This window comes from Lepidochelys kempii, chromosome 1 (genome assembly GCF_965140285.1).
Source record: "Lepidochelys kempii isolate rLepKem1 chromosome 1, rLepKem1.hap1, whole genome shotgun sequence".
In the NCBI taxonomy this organism is placed as follows: domain Eukaryota; kingdom Metazoa; phylum Chordata; order Testudines; family Cheloniidae; genus Lepidochelys; species Lepidochelys kempii.
In genome coordinates, this window is record NC_136380.1 from 109,216,448 (window position 1) to 109,235,216 (window position 18,769).

General features: G+C 42.9%; 1 protein-coding gene across 1 annotated transcript in view; it reads right to left on the bottom strand.

The window, feature by feature from the left end:
• Window positions 1–4,439: 4,439 nt before the first annotated feature.
• The window catches only part of RAB20 (RAB20, member RAS oncogene family), a 50,294-nt gene continuing 35,964 nt past the window's right edge, over window positions 4,440–18,769 (bottom strand). The window contains exon 2 of the mRNA XM_073349722.2: window positions 4,440–5,566. Within this exon, the coding sequence (XP_073205823.1) occupies window positions 5,034–5,566 (533 nt within the window). The 3' untranslated portion in view covers window positions 4,440–5,033. The remainder of the gene's footprint in view (window positions 5,567–18,769) is intronic.

Consider the following 18,769-nt stretch of genomic DNA (forward strand, 5'->3'; position numbering starts at 1 on the left):
ACAAACCACCCAATAGAAGAATGTTCCAATACATATAGGCTCCCATCAGCCATAGGTATACAACTCAAACGTCTTTGACAGCTTTCAATTTTTCTACATAATTCTTATAATATAATCTAGTCTTTCTGATGAGTGTAGACATGACTATTCACGCTACAAGCCTGTCTTTTATTAAAGATTAAGAAACCCTTTGCTTCAAACAAACATGCTGTTTGTCCTACACTCTGCTTTTTAAAATAATCCTACCTAGCTTCGTGCTTCTGTGCCTGGAAGAATGAAACAAGAGAACATCTCTCTCTTCTGGGCTTTAGTGCAGCACTCTATTGAAACTGGAGATTGAGAGCTTGGCTGCGTTCCCCAAATCCGCCGAGTTCAATTATCTGGTAAATGTGTCACTGGACTTGTTGAAAGCAGACAGGAAGAACTAATTTTTAGCAGATTTTAAGCAATAAACGTGACCTCCTTGTGCATAAAGTAGTTCGCTCTGCTGCTAGGAGAGCAAATGGGGGCTACTGCTTTGCTCACCAAACACAAAGTTGGGTCTTGGAGCCAAAGATCCGGTTTGAATATAGTAGACTTCTGAGGGCTTGTCTCCACTGTAGAGCTACGTTATAACTCAAGTGGGCTAGCCTGTCGGGGGGTATAGGCTAACTAACACTCAAGTGAACCAAACACAGCCACTACTACCATCAATCTGCAGTGTGGATGCAGGCTAGTGCCTCTTGACTGCCCCCAGACCTCCAATGTGTTCTCCCCCCCGACCTGCCCAGGACAGACAAGTTCTCCTGTAATTCACTGGGAAGAATTTATAGAGTGGCTCAGCATACTGTTGCGCAAAGAACCATGAGCAATGCCCGCAGAAGTCCTAACACCACATGCAAGTGCAGCCCCACTGTGGACACAGAAGCTCAACTCTTATTCTGCAGCCTGGCTACTCTCACCTGAGCTAGGCTACCTCAAGGGAAGTAACTTGAGCTATATTGTGAAGACAGTCTCAGTGACTGTATGGAGAGAAAGCGAGACTAGCTACTGATAACTATGTTATTTCTCTAAAGCAGATCTTACTACAGTATCCATGTGGTGGTGGTCCCTGCCTACAGGGTCAGCTACTCGGAAACAAGTGCAATAATTCTACTAGATGGTTCAATTTCTTCACAACTTCCCCTCCAAGCCAAAGTCACTTCTGAAAAGTGATCAGTGCTCCTGTGCTTCAATCAAATGAGGAAAAATGGTTTTCAGAAGACATTTAGCGCAATGTGTCCCATGAATTACTGATAGCAGAGGAGGAAGAGAGACGGGTGCAGTTTGCCACTGTAAGCCTGCAGAATCCAAACCGGATATGGAACTCAGCCCGAGCAGTTTTGTCGCACAGTCCTCAGGTGCACTTATGCTATTTCACAGCAAGTGCGTCAGTTTAAGGCTTTGTTCAGGACACACAGAAATTAAAGCATTTACTTCCATAACACCCGCTAGTGGTCACTAGCGCCAAGTCTTGTGCCGCGAGTCACTGTGCTACAGCTTCACTCTTCCTCCCCCTCAGTAAGCAAAATATAGTCCATGAAGGGCTTTCCAGAAAGACTGATGCTCGCACTAGGGACAAGAGATTGGGGTCCCCCGCAACTGGGGAATTGACAACTGCGAGAGCACTTATGCTCTTATCAAAATGTTTGATCACAGAAACATTAAAAGGTACCATATTGGGGGACAGGATGTAACATGGGTTCTTGCTGTTAAACCATATGTTTCTGACTTGCCGTGGAGAAGGTTGAACTGCATCTCCTCAGTCATGCAAAGGGCTTGAGGAAGCCCAAGGTACAGTTGAAATGAGGCTGGGGCCATCTGCCTATTTTGAATAGTGCTGATCCCTCAACACAGCGGTTAAGTATAGACAGGAACTTAAAGCCTCAAAGCTCAAGAACATTAAAGTCTTTACCACAACAATTAACTTAAAAATACTCTGAACTTTGCTTTAAAAGTCTAATTCTACTCTAAACTGGAGAAGGTTTAAAAAAACCACATTAGGATTTCAGGTTTGTGCCTCAGCGACTTCAGATCAGATGGGCTCAAATTAACAAGTGGCGCTCTGCTCCCTCCCCCACAAAACAACTAGCCCTGCAAGTCAGCCTAATCTTTGCTTTTCATCCCTCACCATCAGTAATAAGGGTTCTGCATGACTAATGAGCCTTAGTTACACCTCTGCTACCCTACTGTCTGCTGCGGGTTTGTGCAGGATCAGCCAATTGGAGCGTAAAGAATCCAGCCAGCAATACTGAGAAAGAGTAGAAAGAAAAAGCAGTACGTGCTTTTTATGTCCCAACAGTCACCAAGTGAAGCTCTGACTCCACACATGGAGCAGACCTGAAATCCAAGACTGATTTTGACATAATCCTTTTCAGAGTAGACTCGAACACAATAGGCAGGTGAGGGCGGGTTTGAGCAGTTGAAGCTTTTGGGAAAGATTTGTGTGTGTTGCTTAAGATCTCAAATGAACCAAATACAGACAGCCCCCAAAAGTGAGAGCCTATTTACATAACGTGGTATATTTAAAATGTACAATTAAAGTGTTTCCACTTCACTTACCTCCTGCAAGTCTGACCTCACAGCTACCTACAACAAGACACTAGCTCTGCTTTGAGAGTCTTCAGGCAGTGCATTGCAGATTGTGCAGCCTTGGGGAGGGGGAGCTTTCAGCCACCCTCTTGATTCTGGATGTTGCGGAGACCAGCAAAGTCCTATGGTCTGCTCTTCAGCCTGAAGCAGCACCAAGTGATCAGTGCTATGGAGACTCCTGACAAACCCCTCCAGGTTGTGGGAGGAGGAGGGGGACAAGAGGAGGGAGACAGCAGAGAATCACTTGAACTTGGTGGGTAAGCAAAGAAAGCACGGGGTTTTAATACACTGCGGCTGTACTTAATGTTTCTGCTAGTTTGACAAATACTTCCAAAACATGTAATGGAGGAGACCAGCAGACCCAAGACCAGAACTTTTAAAATGGTCAATGTAGCCACCATATTTCACCTCATCATGTGTCATAGACTTTAAATCATTGTAATGGGAATAATGGACGCTGCTTTGAACTTTCAGATTAGCCCACTTGCAAAACATTTCTCAGCGGGACAGATGTTTACAGAGGTTTTAATTACTATCTGCATCCGATGAAGTGAGCTGTAGCTCACGAAAGCTTATGCTCAAATAAATTGGTTAGTCTCTAAGGTGCCACAAGTACTCCTTTTCTTTTTGCAAATACAGACTAACACGGCTGCTACTCTGAAACCAATTACTATCTGGAAACAGCTTTTAACACTTAGCTACTCAGAAATTGTCTCTATTGGTGTTGGATAACCTTGGTTTGGTGTGGGTGAGTGGGTAGGTGTCCAAATCTCTGTTTTGGGGACCGATTGTACAACTGCTCCATGTGCAGAATTCCTGTTGAAATCCATGGGAGTCTCACACACACACACGACTTCAAGAATTGGGGTCTACATTTGTTATTGCCTATTTCCAGAGTTGCTCGGGGGTGGGGGAGGGTGAGGGACAGTTTGCCGTGGCCCCCCCTATATGAGACAGCCCCCAAATAGGGTAGCATTGCAACCTGGCACAGCACCACTCAGGTTTGGCCCAGAGGCCCCTCTGTCATGACACAGTGGTGGACAAACCAAATCTAAGTGGCACTGTGACCCTGCGCACCAGGTTGCAACAGCCTGAGTGGGGAGTTGAGCCCAGCCCACCAGGACAGGATCTGCCACTGTGGGGTGAATGCCTCTCCAATGCCCCCAGGGCCCCCCTCATTTGTAAGTTTTTAGAAGGGCAGGGGCCTCAGTTTCAGATGTTACTGGGCCTCCAAAATCCTCTGTGCGGCCCTGCCTATCCCTGTCATGACTCCGTATGAGATACTGGATGACTACACCCGTCACTGTTCTTGACAGTGCTACAACACTCTAAGAACAGTATTAAAATCTTACCAGTCCTCTTAACGGCAATGACAACCAAAAAAAAAAGCCCATCAGTGCACTTTACTGCTCCTTTAGGATGTATAAAGGCTTTTGTACACTCCCCTCCAAAAACCGTCATCTTGCTGGTTTCACATCAGAAAACTCAATTCTTCACTTCCCTCCTGGTTGTGGAACTTGTCTGATAAAATCACACCCTGCCAAAATTAGAACTGCAATTTTTCCTGACCCCAGCTTTGTGGGAATAGGGTCATGGAGGTGTATCAAATACTTTATGTGGGGGACAAATGCCCCTACATAATGAAGCAGGAGTGTAAGTACCAATATATTTTTTCCTACCACCCTTTGCAGTTTTTAGCTCCAAGTAACACAGGACAGCGCTGTCCCTGGTTAATGTAGAGAACGCATGACTGCTAAGGTAGCAGGATGTACATTAATAAATCCTCAGAATGAACAATTCATTTCCAAAGTAACTTTAATAGTACATCTTATATTGCGGTATCTGGTACAAAAGGATAATTGATTTGCTTGATTAGTGACTTTTCTACATAATTTATATTCTGGAAAAAAAATAATGTGTAAAGCTTAAAAAAGTACCCAGCATCTAAATATTCCCCAGAAGAAAATGAATGATTTTTTTTAAAGTGAAAGTCATATCCAGTACAAAAGTGAAAGTTACATCCAATGACAGTTTAGATGTAGCATACTAAATGTGGAGAAAATAATGCATTCTAAACAATAAAGCAGGACTCCTTTGAGAGTGCTTAACTGATTGTCAGTACCAATCTGTATGGAAACAGTACCATAGCACCGATTCCCACTTCTGTACATTCATTATAATCTCTCCTCCACCCCAAGGGCCGTATGAAATTTACAAGTCTTCCCCTATGATTCCATTCAGATTTTTGTTTTTATAAATAAATTAGACTTTAATCTTCAAAGGATTTGTTGTTCTGCATACTTCATTCAAGATCATTTATTCCTTGATTTTCCTTTTCTGCTCAAACTATAAGCATCTCTAGATTCATGATCACTAGCACAACATACAGGCACAATCCCCTCACTCCCCACATCATCAGTATTTTAGGCACAACAACCAGATTTTGTCCTTTTTGCCGACTTGTAATTGGTTATGTCTACAGTTTGTAGTGGCCCCTCAGCTTGCTGCCGTAAAATTATTGGTACTACCATATCAAATATGGTTTCAAAGAGGTAGTCCACCTTATATCCTGTTTTTGCACTGGTCTCAAAGCACATTTTCTCAGCTGCTGGAACATCCTTCTCATCCAACATTTTGTATTTTAGTATCTTTTTGTAGAGTGCAACAGCATCATCCAGGTAGACTTGTTTTTGGACCTTGGTAGAGATGCAACTGGTGACAGGCTTTTCAGGTCTATTTTCATCTTCTGTTTCTTGTAATAAAGCATATTCATTTGTGAGGTCAACTTTGTTTCCAACAATAGCAAAGATACAGTCAGTGCTAGCAGTGTCGGTCAGTGCCAAGAATCGGTCTTCCAGTTCTATCAGGCTTTGCAAGTTGTTTACATCATATGTAAGGATAACAGCAGCTGCTCCTCTACAGTACATAGAGCCAAGGCCATGAAATTGCTCCCGTCCTGGCAAAGAAAAAAAATAAAATTAATAAATTGAACTAAACCATTAACAACAAAAAGCCTAGTTTCACAAGCATGCTTCAAAAACAAAAATCAAAAGGATACAGCGCCCAAGGGGAAAGCCTACCATTTACAGTATCGTCAACTTTTCTATACTTTTGCTAATAAGTGCAATAATATTGCAGGGAACACAAATTGCCAAGTCCACAGGCTGCTTGCCTTATGCACTAGTGACTTTTACTAATGGGCTATTAAACAAGGCTTTTGACGCTATGTTTTCAGAAACTGTATGCATGTTGTAAAAGCAAAAATGTGTGCATATTAGTTCATTTAAGCTGAGTAATCAGTTATAATGAACTCTGAACTGATAAAAATTTCATACTATCACAAGCAAACTTCAAAAGCAAAAATCAAAAAGGACACAGCATCAGAGGTAGGCTCTGTATGTGTAATTGGCCAGTTGCATCTAATTGACTATTTATGTTTGCAGGTACCATGATTTCATACTCAGCTATAATTGACTGAGTGTACAAATTCAGCCCAGGCACACAAGCTTTCTGAACACATGCAGTTCTGAAATTCTGGCCTCTGAAGTCAGTGACTCTAGAAGAATAGTGCAAAACAAAATTAATCTTATTGTACATCTTCACAGCTTTCAGCTCAATGAGTATTCCAACAGTTACCTTAACAAGACAAGAGCTTTTAACACCCAGATATCAGAACCTATATGCCAAGGTACCCTCCATAAACACACTATAAAAATCTGTAAGACACCTACTACTATAGGATTTAGATGCCTGCCCCAGTTTTGTCACCATTACCCCGTTTAGTATACTGCCCACAGCCACCATCAAGTGGCACAGTTTTAATACAATCTCAGTAATTAGTAGGAAAGAACATTGTCTCCTCACTCAGTGTGTCACTCTTAAAATTTTTACCTGGCCCACTGGAAAGAGTAGCCCTGGCCCTCGGACCTACACCCTTTTTTGGCATTTGTTTGGAGATAAAATGTGATGCTTGCATTATTCACTGAACCTTTCTACAGTGGAGGGAAGGAAAAAAGTAGTCTACCAATAGCCTCTTGAGAATATTGTACTAAATGAAAGACCAGTCAGAAAATAGGAAGTGCAAATATTGCCACTGATTTACAGAGAACTGCAGCCTACTCAAAATGCATGTACAAATATAGAATTTCATGGCAGGTTTCTCAATTAAACCTTAGAAGATAACAGATTTCATTCAAAATCAATAAGCCCAAACAGGTGACAAGTTTCAGGGTCACTGGTTTAGATACAGTGAGAGACACAGTGGGTGAATTCCAAAGCCTTGTAACACCCACCTCCACGCTCTCATGCATCAACTCCTCTTAAAACCAGAAAAAAAACCCAGGCTTACTGATTTTGAAGAAAATCACTCCTCTTGGGCAAGCTTTCTACTATCATGGACTCTTCCAAGAAGCTGGAGTGAATTAGACCCCATATTTAGTCCCATAGATGCATAATCATGTGAAAAGTACAAAGTCAGATATTGGACTGCTTTACAGACTTGTACAAAAACATTTGACTCAATGTAGCATCTAGGCATTAACTTAAATTGCTACAAAATGAAATTGTGGATAAACAATCTTGTGGACCTATTTACCAATCAAGGATAAAAAACAAGACATGCCAACCAAGGCCCTCAAATAAGAGAGGGATGTCACCTCAACCCTAGCTTTTTCAACATTGATTTATGTATAATATGACCTACCAATTCTGGTACCATCCCCAAAAGCAGGGCCTTCCATTAAACAACAGAGAGAAGATCTTCCATGCTCACATTATCATTTGCCCAAGATGATCTTAGATATAGTCTAAACTTTCCACGGAGACCCGACAGTGTACTTGGGCCAGACAGAAAGAAAAAGTCAGGATCTTTAATAGAAGTCCAGAGAAAGCAACACTAAGATTTTATTGAAGATACCTTGATCGTGCTTAATTTTTGTGTAGCTTCAGCCAGCGTCAGGCAATACAAGTGTTGCCAAGAAGATATTTTAACTGAAAAAGGATGATTTATGAAGTAATTAACTGCGCTGGTTAAGTTTAGATGACTTCCAAAACTATTCAATTCAAACACCTAAACAAAGAAAAAGGGAAGAAGCCAGTATACTTTGATGGGAAGCTTGTCTGACAGAAGGATCCCCAGCTAAAACATTAGTTCACCTAATCTCTTTTTAAAGGTCTTGAATCAAGTCCACAATCCTTCAGGGATGAGAACTTTACAAAGGGATGATCACGGACACAGATTAATACTTTCATGTCCCAGGTTACAAGGCTATATGTGCCAATTTAGGAAGACAAATGAAGGTATTTCACAAGACTTCAATCTTCAGAAGCAGCAAATTCATGCTTAAAGGTGCGCTGTGCACTTCTTTGCTCATGTGTATTTGAAAGACAGACCAACTGGAGTGTGTTTAGACTGGAAATATCTGCAGAGATCTAGATTTCCAGTTTTGCTTTCCACACTTTAAAATAATCACATCATTTTCATTAGAACCCTTACTTTACGACGTGGCCTGTAAAATACAACAGAACACAAATATTTCTGCTTTTCCCACTTCATCTATCTAAGCCAGAAAATTCAGCCTCAAAATTGTTACCTCCAACCATTCGACACTGAAACAATACAGGTATTTGTTCCATGGCATACATAAGCAAATCTAATCTATTCTCTTGTATAGCAGAACATGAACCATGACTTTCTTAGTTAAATTCCAGAAGTTGATTGCAACCAATCTTCAATTAGAACTCAGAATGGAACTGGCAAGTTTATTGTAACTTTCCTTTTCTCCTTCTTTGCATTAAATATGCCTATGGAATGGAAAACAGGCAAAGCAAGTCAGCTCACAACATAATCTACTTAAACATGCAGCAAAAATGTCTGATTTCTAGTTGGGTTGTGCCATCTGTTGCTTCCTGACATTTGCCACATTTCTTCAATATTAACTACTTAAAATTACACCAATCCTGATTTGAGAAATAGAGTATAGACAAATAATTTAATCAAACAAATCTGACTTATCCTACAGCAGAGGTTCTCAGACTGTGGTCCATGGACCACCAGTGGTCCGAGAGCTCCATTCAGGTGGTCTGCAGATAGTTCCCTTTAAGGTGCGCACCTGGATGGCCGCACACAAGAGACTGAAGGGCCACCTACCTAATTAGTAGAGCCACGCAGGTGTGACTCCACTAATTAGGTGCCTGGACCCTGGAAAAGATGCACATGTAAGGTGAGGTGGTGGCTTTGGGGAGAATAGGGGGTGGGGGAATTTGGGACATGCAGGGCTGCGGCAGCCAGAGAAAGAGGTGACTTTCTCCAGCTCCAGGGCTGTGCTGCCAGGGAGAGAGATGGCCCTCCTTCCCAGCCTCAGCTCGGGGGCTGCCGCAGCGGGGGAGAGGGGGCACATCCATTGCATTGGAAAGGTAAGACTACTGATATTAAAATATGAGTTGGGTGCTTTTATTTGTAGAACAAAAAAAAATGATGATGATGATGATGAAGGGATTTTTTTATATAGCGCTTTTATCCAACGCGCTTTACAATAGTTAGCTAATGGTACAAAGAACATTTGGAAAGCTTATTAAGTGGTCCACTGAGACCCTCAGCAATTTTCAAGTGGTCCGCAAACCACTGTTCTACAGGATGCCACTGAGAGGGTCCCAGCACCAACAAAAAAGCATCCTACTACTAAAAGCCAGTTTTTCACAGACATGAACATTACTAGTCTGTGACCATTTAGAGCCTAGGGAAAGTAACAAATCATCTGACCCCTACCCAAACACACAGCTTTTCAAGCAGTAGGTTAAACTAACGGCAAACCCATTTTTATATGAAACATATTATTCTGATAATACCCACAATCATCAGAGATTAAAACAAAAACAAAAATTAAAAGTCACAGAAATTGGTGTGTCCATAAGAGGCGGGTCTCCGAGGAACTTCCAGAGCAATCATACTCCGGCAGAGCAAGTTAAAAAGCAGTTGCAAAGCTGTCAGGAAAAAAAATTTAAAAACAAAAAAGACAGGGGACACACAGCCTAAGAAGGAAAAGTCTTCCAGAAAACCTTGCAAAAAGTAATACCATGCTGGTGCCAGTTTTAGGAAAGGAAGTCTTTAATCTGGAGGCCCATGAAGAAATAATAATAGAGGAAAGCATATAGGGTTTTGTAACTTTTCAGTAGGAGGAGGAAGAACCAGATAAAAATAGTGCTTTTTGACGTGTAACACACAAGAAAGAGGTCCGGAAATTTTCTAAAGAAAGAATCTATGTAGCTGACTTGTCTTTCATATACTGATTGTCCAAGACTTTTCCACTGCAATTCTGAAACAAAGGAGACACAGATGGTGTATTAGCGAGGAATTAAGAAAGGGGAACATAAAATATCACTAGAGTGCTCTCTTCAGATACAATTCTTTTATCAGAATCTTAATTCTCAGATCTGTGAGAGGCAAGAAGTACCTTGCATCCGATGAAGTGAGCTGTAGCTCACGAAAGCTTATGCTCATATAAATCTGTTAGTCTCTAAGGTGCCACAAGTACCCCTTCTCTTTTTGCAAATACAGACTAACACGGCTGCTACTCTGAAAGTACCACCTTGTATCCTAAGTGAATGAGAGGAAGAATCTGAAAAAGGAAAAGGCTGCAGCACTACACTTGTAGCCAGCCCCTGGCATCTACTCAAGCTCATAAAAGAAACCACTCACGGGGGGGAAATCCCCTAAGAATTCTGCTGCAGTGAGACTGAGCTTCAAATGGACAATATTAGACACATCATAAAAGACTATAGATATTGTGATGGGTTGGATCACAGAAACCCCCTGGGAGCTGCCATCTGATGTGCCAAGACTACTTCTGCTCCTGCTTTCCTGCCCTGCCTGGTTTGAGCCAGACCCGCTAGCCTGCTACAAACCCAGACCCAGGTCTGAACCATGACCCCTAACAGCTGTAGGCTTAACTGAAAGCAGCTTACAGAAGTGTTCCTGTCTTTAACACTCAGATACCCAACTCCCAATGGGGCCCAAACCCTGAATAAATCCGTTTTACCCTGTATAAAGCTTATACAGGGTAAACTCAAATTGTTCGCCCTCTATAACACTGATAGAGAGATATGCACAGCTGTTTGCCTCCCCTCCCCCCGCCAAGTATTAATACATACTCGGAGTTAATTAATAAGAAAAAAAAGTGTTTTTATTAAGTACAGAAAGTAGGATTTAAGTGGTTCCAAGTAGTGACAGACAGAACAAAGTGAATTACCAAGCAAAATAAAATAAAACCTGCAAGTCTGTCTAATAAAACTGAATACAGACAAAACCTCACCAGTTCCAGTAAGCCTCCTTTTACAGACTAATCTCCTAGTCCGGGTCCAGCAATCACTCACACCCCCTGTAGATACTGTCCTTCGTTTCAGTTTCTTTCTTGGGGGTGGAGAGGCTCTCTCTCTTTAGACAAAATGGAGGGATCTCCCACAGGCTTAAATAGACTCTTGTGGGTAGAGACCCCCTCCTCTCTCCGATGCAAAGTCCGGCTCCAAGATGGAGTTCTGGAGTCACCTGGGCAAGTCACATATCCATGCATGACACTCAGTTTCTTACCAGGTAGCAGCCATGGGTCACATGCTTCCTTGAACCTCCTCAAGTAGACTTCTTATGTGGATTGGAGCATTCCAAGATCCATTGTATTTTAAGTGCTTCTTGATTTGCACATTCCTTTCTCAAGAAGCTGACCAAATGCTTTACAAAGGTTACTTAAAAATCAAGCCAGTACACAACCAATATTCATAACTTCGAATACAAAAATGACACATGCATACAAAAAAGATTAATAGATTCAGTAGATCATAACCTCTACAGAGATATGTTACATGGCATATGTAGCATAAAACATATTTAGCTATGTCATATATACATTGATAAGCATATCTCCATAAAGCCTTATGGGGGGCACCATCACAAATATAACTAAAGATCTGTAGATATAACTAAAGCCGGGCAGGCTATGGATATGAGTAGTTCAGTAAATTACTTCTCAACTTCTCATGGGGGACTTCAATCACCCTGACATCTGCTGGGAGAGCAATACAGCAGTACAGACAATCCAGGAAGTGTCTGGGGACAACTTCCTGGTGCAAGTGCTGGAGAAACCAACTAGGGGCCGTGCTCCTCTCGACCTGCTGCTCACAAACAGGGAAGAATTGGTAGGGAAGTAGAAGTGGGTGGCAAGAGATCATGAGATGGTCGAGTTCAGGATCCTGACAAAACAAAGAAAGGAGAGCAGCAGAATACAGACCCTGGACATCAGAAAAGCAGACTTTGACTCCCTCAGGGAGCTGATGGGCAGGATCACATGGGAGGCTAAGGAGAGCAGGCTTTATTTTAAAGAAGCCTTATTGAGGGCGCAGGAAGGCCAAAACACAATTGGAGTTGCAGCTACCAAGGGATATGAAGGGTAACAAGAAGGGTTTCTACAGGTATGTTAGCAACAAGAAGGTGGTCAGGGAAAGAATAGGAGACCCTTACTGAATGGAGGAGGCAACCTAGTAACAGATGATGTGGAAAAAGCTGAAGTACTCAATGCTTTTTTTGCCTCGGTCTTCACAGACAAAGTCAGCTCCCAGACTGCTGCACTGGGCAGCACAGTATGGGGAGGAGATGAGCAGCCCTCAGTGGTGAAAGAACAGGTTAAGGACTATTTCAAAAAGCTGGACATGCACAAGTCCATGGGTCTAGATCTAATGCATCCAAGGGTGCTGACGGAGTTGGCTGATGTGATTGCAGAGCCATTGGCCACTATCTTTGAAAACTCGTGGCGATTGAGGGAGGTCCCGGACGATTGGAAAAAGGCAAATATAGTGCCCTTATTTAAAAAAGGAAAGAAGGAGAATTCAGGGAACTATAGACCGGTCAGCCTCACCTCAGTCCCCAGAAAAATCATGGAGCAAGTCCTCAAGGAATTGATTTTGAAGCACTTGGAGGAGAGGAAGGTGATCAGGAACAGTCAACATGGATTCACCAAGGTCATGTCACGCCTGACCAACCTGATTGCCTTCTATGATGAGATAACTGGCTCTGTGGATATGGGGAAAGCGGTAGATGCAAGATACCCTGACTTTAGCAAAGCTTTTGATACAGCCTCCCACAGCAGTCTTACCAGCAAGTTAAGAAAGTATGGATTGGATGAATAGACTATAAGGTGGATAGAAAGCTGGCTAGATCGTCGGGCCCAGTGGGTAGTGATCATCAATGGCTCACTGCTATTTTGTAGCCAGTATCAAGCAGAGTGCCCCGGGGATGGTCCTGGGGCCTGTTTTGTTCCACATCTTCATTAATGATCTGGATGATGGGATGGATTGCACCCTCATCAAGTTCACAGATGACACTAAGCTGGGGGAAGAGGTAGATACGATGGAGGGTAGGGATAGGGTCCAGAGTGACCTAGACAAATTGGAGGATTGGGCTAAAGGAAATCTGATGAGGTTCAACAAGGACAAGTGTTGAGTCCTGTACTTAGGAAGTAAATGCACTGCTACAGGCTGGGGATCAACTGGCTAAGCGGAACTTCTGCAGAAAAGAAACTCGGGATTACAGTGAACGAGAAGCTGAATGAGAGTCAACCATGTGCCCTTCTTGCCAAGAAGGCTAATGGTATTTTGGGCTGCATTAGTACAGCATTGCCAGCAGACTGAAGGAAGTGATTATTCCCCTCTATTCAGCACTGGTGAGGCCACATCTGGAGTATTGCATCCAGTTTTGGACCCCCTCACTACAGAAAGGATGTGGACAAACTGGAGAGGGTCCAGTGGAGGACAACCAAAAGTATTAGGGAGCTGGGGCACATGACTTATGAGGACAGTCTGAGGGAACTGGGCTTATTTAGTCTGTGGAACAGAAGAGTGAAAGGGGATTTGATAGCAGCCTTCAACTACCTTTAGGGGGGTTCCAAAGAGGATGGAGCTAGGCTGTTCTCAGTGGTGGCAGATGACAGAACAAGGAGTAATGGTCTAAAGTTGCAGTCAGGGAGGTCTAGGTTGGATATTGGGAAACATTATTTCACTAGGAGGGTGGTGAAGCACTGGAATGGGTTACCTAGAGAGGTGGTGGAATCTCCATCCTTAGCGGTTTTTAAGGCCTGGCTTGACAAAGCCCTGGCTGGGATGATTTAGTTGGGGTTGGTCCTCCTTTGAACAGGAGGTTGGACCAGATGACCTCCTGAGATCTCTTTCAACCTTAATCTCCTATGATTCAACAGAATGTTGTTCATTAATTGTGTGAGGACAACCAGTGAAGTAATAAATGCATTTGTGACACCATGGGGAAACAAATGAGGGGACTGACAACATTGATTTTTGTTTGCATAAGCACACAAGAAATATAGATACTGTTCTTTGATAGTCTCTACCCCCATGTTCCCCTCCCCGTAGCGTGACTCAGAGGATTAAATCTTGGCCTCACTGACATCACTGGGAGTTCTGCCATTGACTTCTAAGAGGTCAGAGGTGTTTAGTTGCCTATCAAAAGGTGGGAGTTTATTTGTTCTAAGGCAGAGGTGGGCAAACTACGGCCCACCGGCCACAACTGGCCCACAGATATCCTGCTCGGCTCTTAAGCTCCCGGCTGGGGAGGCTAGCCCCCAGCCCCTTCCCCGCTGTCCCCCCTCCCCCGCAGCCTCAGCTCGCTGTGCTGCCAGCGCGGGAGGAGGCTGCACTGCGGAGGCAGGGGAAAGCAGGAAGGGAGACTCCCTTGCAGCCACAGGGGATCAGGTGGGCAGTGTGGGAGCGTGGGCAGAGGACTCAGGAGGAGCACTGGACGGCCGTGCAGCCAGCCGGAGAGAAGCGATGCTTTGAAGGGGAAACCGCCGCTTCTCTCCAGCTGCGCGGCTGCCCCTGCTCCTCTTGAGTCCTCAGCCCATGTTCACAGGGCTGCATTCTGAAAGGGGCTTTAGAGGGGGGGTTGGACAGGGGGTGGATCCCGGGGGCCCTGCCAGAGGGTGGGGGTGTGGATAGGGGTCAGGGCAGTCAGGGAGCTGGCGGGGGTCGTGGGGGGGTCAGTTAGGGGCAGGGCGTCCCAGGAGAGGGTGGTCAGGGGACAAGGAGTGGGGGGGGGAGGAGTTAGATGGTTCAGGAGTTCTGAGGGGGACAGTCAGGAGGGGGAAGTGGGACGGGGCGGATAGGGTTACGGTTTGGGGAGGCACAGCTTCCCTACCCGGCCCTCCATACAGTTTCGGAACCCCGATGTGGCCCTCAGGCCAAAAAGTTTGCCCACCCATTCTAAGGGTTCTCTTCCACTTCCCTACACCTGTCACAAGAAGGCAGGCACTTTAGTAGTGGGAAGTCTACAACGGCAAGGTTAGGTACATAGTTTTGGTAGTTTGGGGACAGAAATATGTAAAAGACAACACAGAAAGATTAAAATGAGAGGAGAAGGGGGAAAAGAATGAATGAAGACAAATGAATGAATCAACAGTTAGATGAATTATTCAATAATAGTTGTCTCTTATTAGATAGTATAATTAGAACTGGTCAGAAGATGGAATTTCCATTGTGCGGGAAGTTCTGACATCTCAAACTTTTAAATCCTATTAAATCAAGGAGTTACTTATTACTCAGTGACAATAGTCATTATGAAGTGGTTTCAGAAAATATTATCTTTGTTTTAAATCAATTCAAATTAATATAGCAGAGTGTACTCTGGCTGCATTAGAATTTAGTATTAAAAACTTATCTTAATACCCAAAAGGGCTTACTTTTATCTATGTGAAAAGAGGTAAAAACCTACAGTAGAAGATATGAAGTTTAACTCAAAGGACTAAATAGGATTAAAAACACAAAAAAAAGTCAATACAAAACCAAAGACGACCCTATTATATATATGTCCATAGGAAACACTTTGAAACAGGGACAAGAAAAAGTGACCTCAAGGAAAAAATGTTTGGGACAAGTCTCTAGCACTGAAGAGTAACAGGCCATTATCTCTCAACCAATTTCTTTTCCAAACACACTAGCTTTTAATTGATAAACCAAGTCAAACACACCTATCTTATCATAAAAGGGGATTTTGATGGTAGGAAAGTTACAAACAGTCTATGGCCCCAACCAAAGTAAAAAACCAAAGTTTGTTTTTAAAACAAACACTCTGAAGGTGTCTGGAACTCTAGAGTCTAAAGCTTCTTACTGCAGATGCTAAGTGAGAGGGATACAAACCCAGGACATTGGTTATCTCTATAAGCATGAGGACTGTTGGACTGAAACAGCTGCACCTGAATAAAAAGTGCATTCACTTAAACTTTCTGAAATAGTAATAATAATTAAATCTATCATCATCTCCTTTGACAGACTACAAACACCACATGGTAATATCACACGGTCACATCATGCTTCAACTGAAGTAATAGTTTATTTGAACAAAACAAAAAACAAAAAAGAGAGCTCTCAACAGAAAGCTAGACTAAACTGTCCACATGACATGACCCAGACATGATAATTTAGACCACTACCCAATAATATGACAGACAAAGGTATTATCCCAATGAGCTTTAAGGAATGCAAGGGAAGTGATGATGAGATGTCTATCAGTAGAACTCCCACCTTAAACAACCATCAAACAAGTTGAACTGAAGCTGCAAAACCCACCACCAATCCATCTATCCACTAGAATCTACTCATGGAAATGGGTTTGAACAAACCCTTATATCATATTATTAGCTATGGGCCTGATATTAGGAATCTTTACATTAATGCAGTGAATCTACATCATCTGAATCCCACCCCTGCCCAAGTTAGGAATTCAGGAAGTCAAATCGAATACTTTCTCCTCTCAAAAGAAAGAGAACACAGAAACTATTATAAACATCTTTATGCAATCTTTTGGATAATGCTCTAAAAAGGTATCAGTTTGTGTTAACAGGACTATGTTAACTCAAACTAGGTACCATTTAGAGTGTGCAGCAGGGTCTATACGAGGCACTTATAGAGCGTAATATGTTAGAGCACTTTACAAATCACACCCCTGTGATGCGCTTTGAGGTGCTGTGTAGACAAGCTCTACATCATTTTAGAGTACACCAGCTCTTAGTTGAGCAGCATAGATACAGTGAACTGATTAGCCTGCTAAGATTATCATTTTCCCCCCAAAACTCTGCTGGTACTCATTGCAGAGTTAATACAAACATCCCATGTCAAGTTAATTAATATGGTAAAATAAAAAGCAGAATGAAAGGTACAAACATTAGGGAAAAAATAAGACAGAGGAGAGGTTGGTTTTACCAAATAAAGGCCTACTACCAGGCACGTTTGCTTAAATGTTAAAGGGGGCGGGGGAGAACTGGGCTTATGCCCTATTTCTGCTTCTTTAGTATTTCTAAAGGCCTGAAACGGTTTTATACATCAGAACAGGGGTGGCCAACCTGCGGCTCTTCAGACGTTAATATGCAGTTCCTTGTATAGGCACCAACTCCGGGGCTGGAGCTACAGGCGCCAACTTTCCAATGTGCCGGGGGGCGCTCACTGCTCAGCCCCTGGTTCTGCCACAGGCCCTGCCCCCACTCCACCCCTTCCCGCCCTATCCCCTGAGCCTGCCGTGCCCTTGCTCTTCGACCCACCCTCTCAGAGCCTCCTGCATGCCACAAAACAGCTGATCAGGAGGTGCAGGGACGGAGGAGGTGGTGCTGATCGCTGGGGCTGCTGGTGGGTGGGAGACACTGGGAGCGAGTGGGGGTGGGGGAGCGGACCGCTGATGTATTACTGCGGCTCTTTGGTAATGTACACTGGTAAATTCCACCTCCTTCTCAGGCTCAGGTTGGCCACCCCTGTATTAGAAGTTTGGGTTCTGCCTACCCTGGAATAATGTGACCGGAAAGGTAGTATACACAAGGGCATCATAAGCAGCATTTAGAGTTTTAATTCCTATTTTTAATAAAAGAAATCTTTGTTAAAGACTCAGTACTCTTGGCCATTCAGTTAAAGGTGGAAAGGGCTTACAACAAAAATACCTCCTACTCTGTTCCTCCAAAAAAGCCAAGATATTCTCAATTTAAAAACAAGCAGGCTAAAAACAAAGAAAAAAAATAACCAAACCAAAACAAAATACTACTACAAAAAGATGGCATAAATCCAGTTTTATAAAAATCCTTTGCAGGTCACCCTTAAAGTGATTATTGTTCACAGTGAAGCCCCAAAACAGCCAATACACACTGGAAGAAAACGAGCCAAGTATAAAAAGACAGACATTAGCCATGGCTAAGTTAACAGAGACCCTAAAACTTTCAGTACATCTAGTACAGTGCGTATACATTAGCACAACTTTTGACATTTGGAATAAGACATTCAGTAAACTTAATTTTTTCCCCCATCTTCTAAGTCCTCACAGAACGAAATTTAGGTAACTGATACTGAAAACATTTATGGACATGCTTAACTTTACTCTTGAAGAATACCAGGACATCCTTGGAGCTACCTAAGAAAATTTAAGCAGGTATCTTTGGAGCACTAGGGTCTTAGATTGTAACCTGAATTCAAAAGTGGGTAGTTTTAAGAAATGGGAGACTAGAAAAGTCTTAAGAGGTTTTCTCAGCTCCTGGGAGGGTGGGAGGAGATACTTGAGAAGTTTTACAGAGATTAAATATAAATTTAGGAATTCTCATTCATTCTTTAGAATTTAGTCTAATCTGTAAATGTTGAATTAGCTAAATTCTGAAAGGGAGCTGGTATGTAAAAATCCCTTAGTTATAGAATAATAATAATTAAAAAAAAAAGAATTTCTAACATCTACAAATTTTTAGAGACCCGTCACACAATGTACTTGGTATGTATGTGTGTTTATTTTTCACAGAGATCATCAAAAATATAGCTATAGGGCCTGACAACTTCCAAGAAACTACTACAAGACACCACATCGGTAGTATCTGATGTAGGAGGAAAGAGGAGGAGGAGGAAGAGGAAAGGAAAATACAAACCTCTACAGAGATATCTGCTGGCAAAATTATAGGAAGAAAGATAGCGTCATTTAGGAATATTGCAGGGGTGGGCAAACTTTTTGGCCCAAGGGCCACATCGGGGTTTCCAAAATGTATGGAGGGCCGGGTAGGGAAGGCTGTGCCTCCCCAAACAGCCTAGCCCCCGCCCCCTATCTGTCCCCTCCCGCTTCCTGCTCCCTGACTGCCCCCCTCAGAACCCC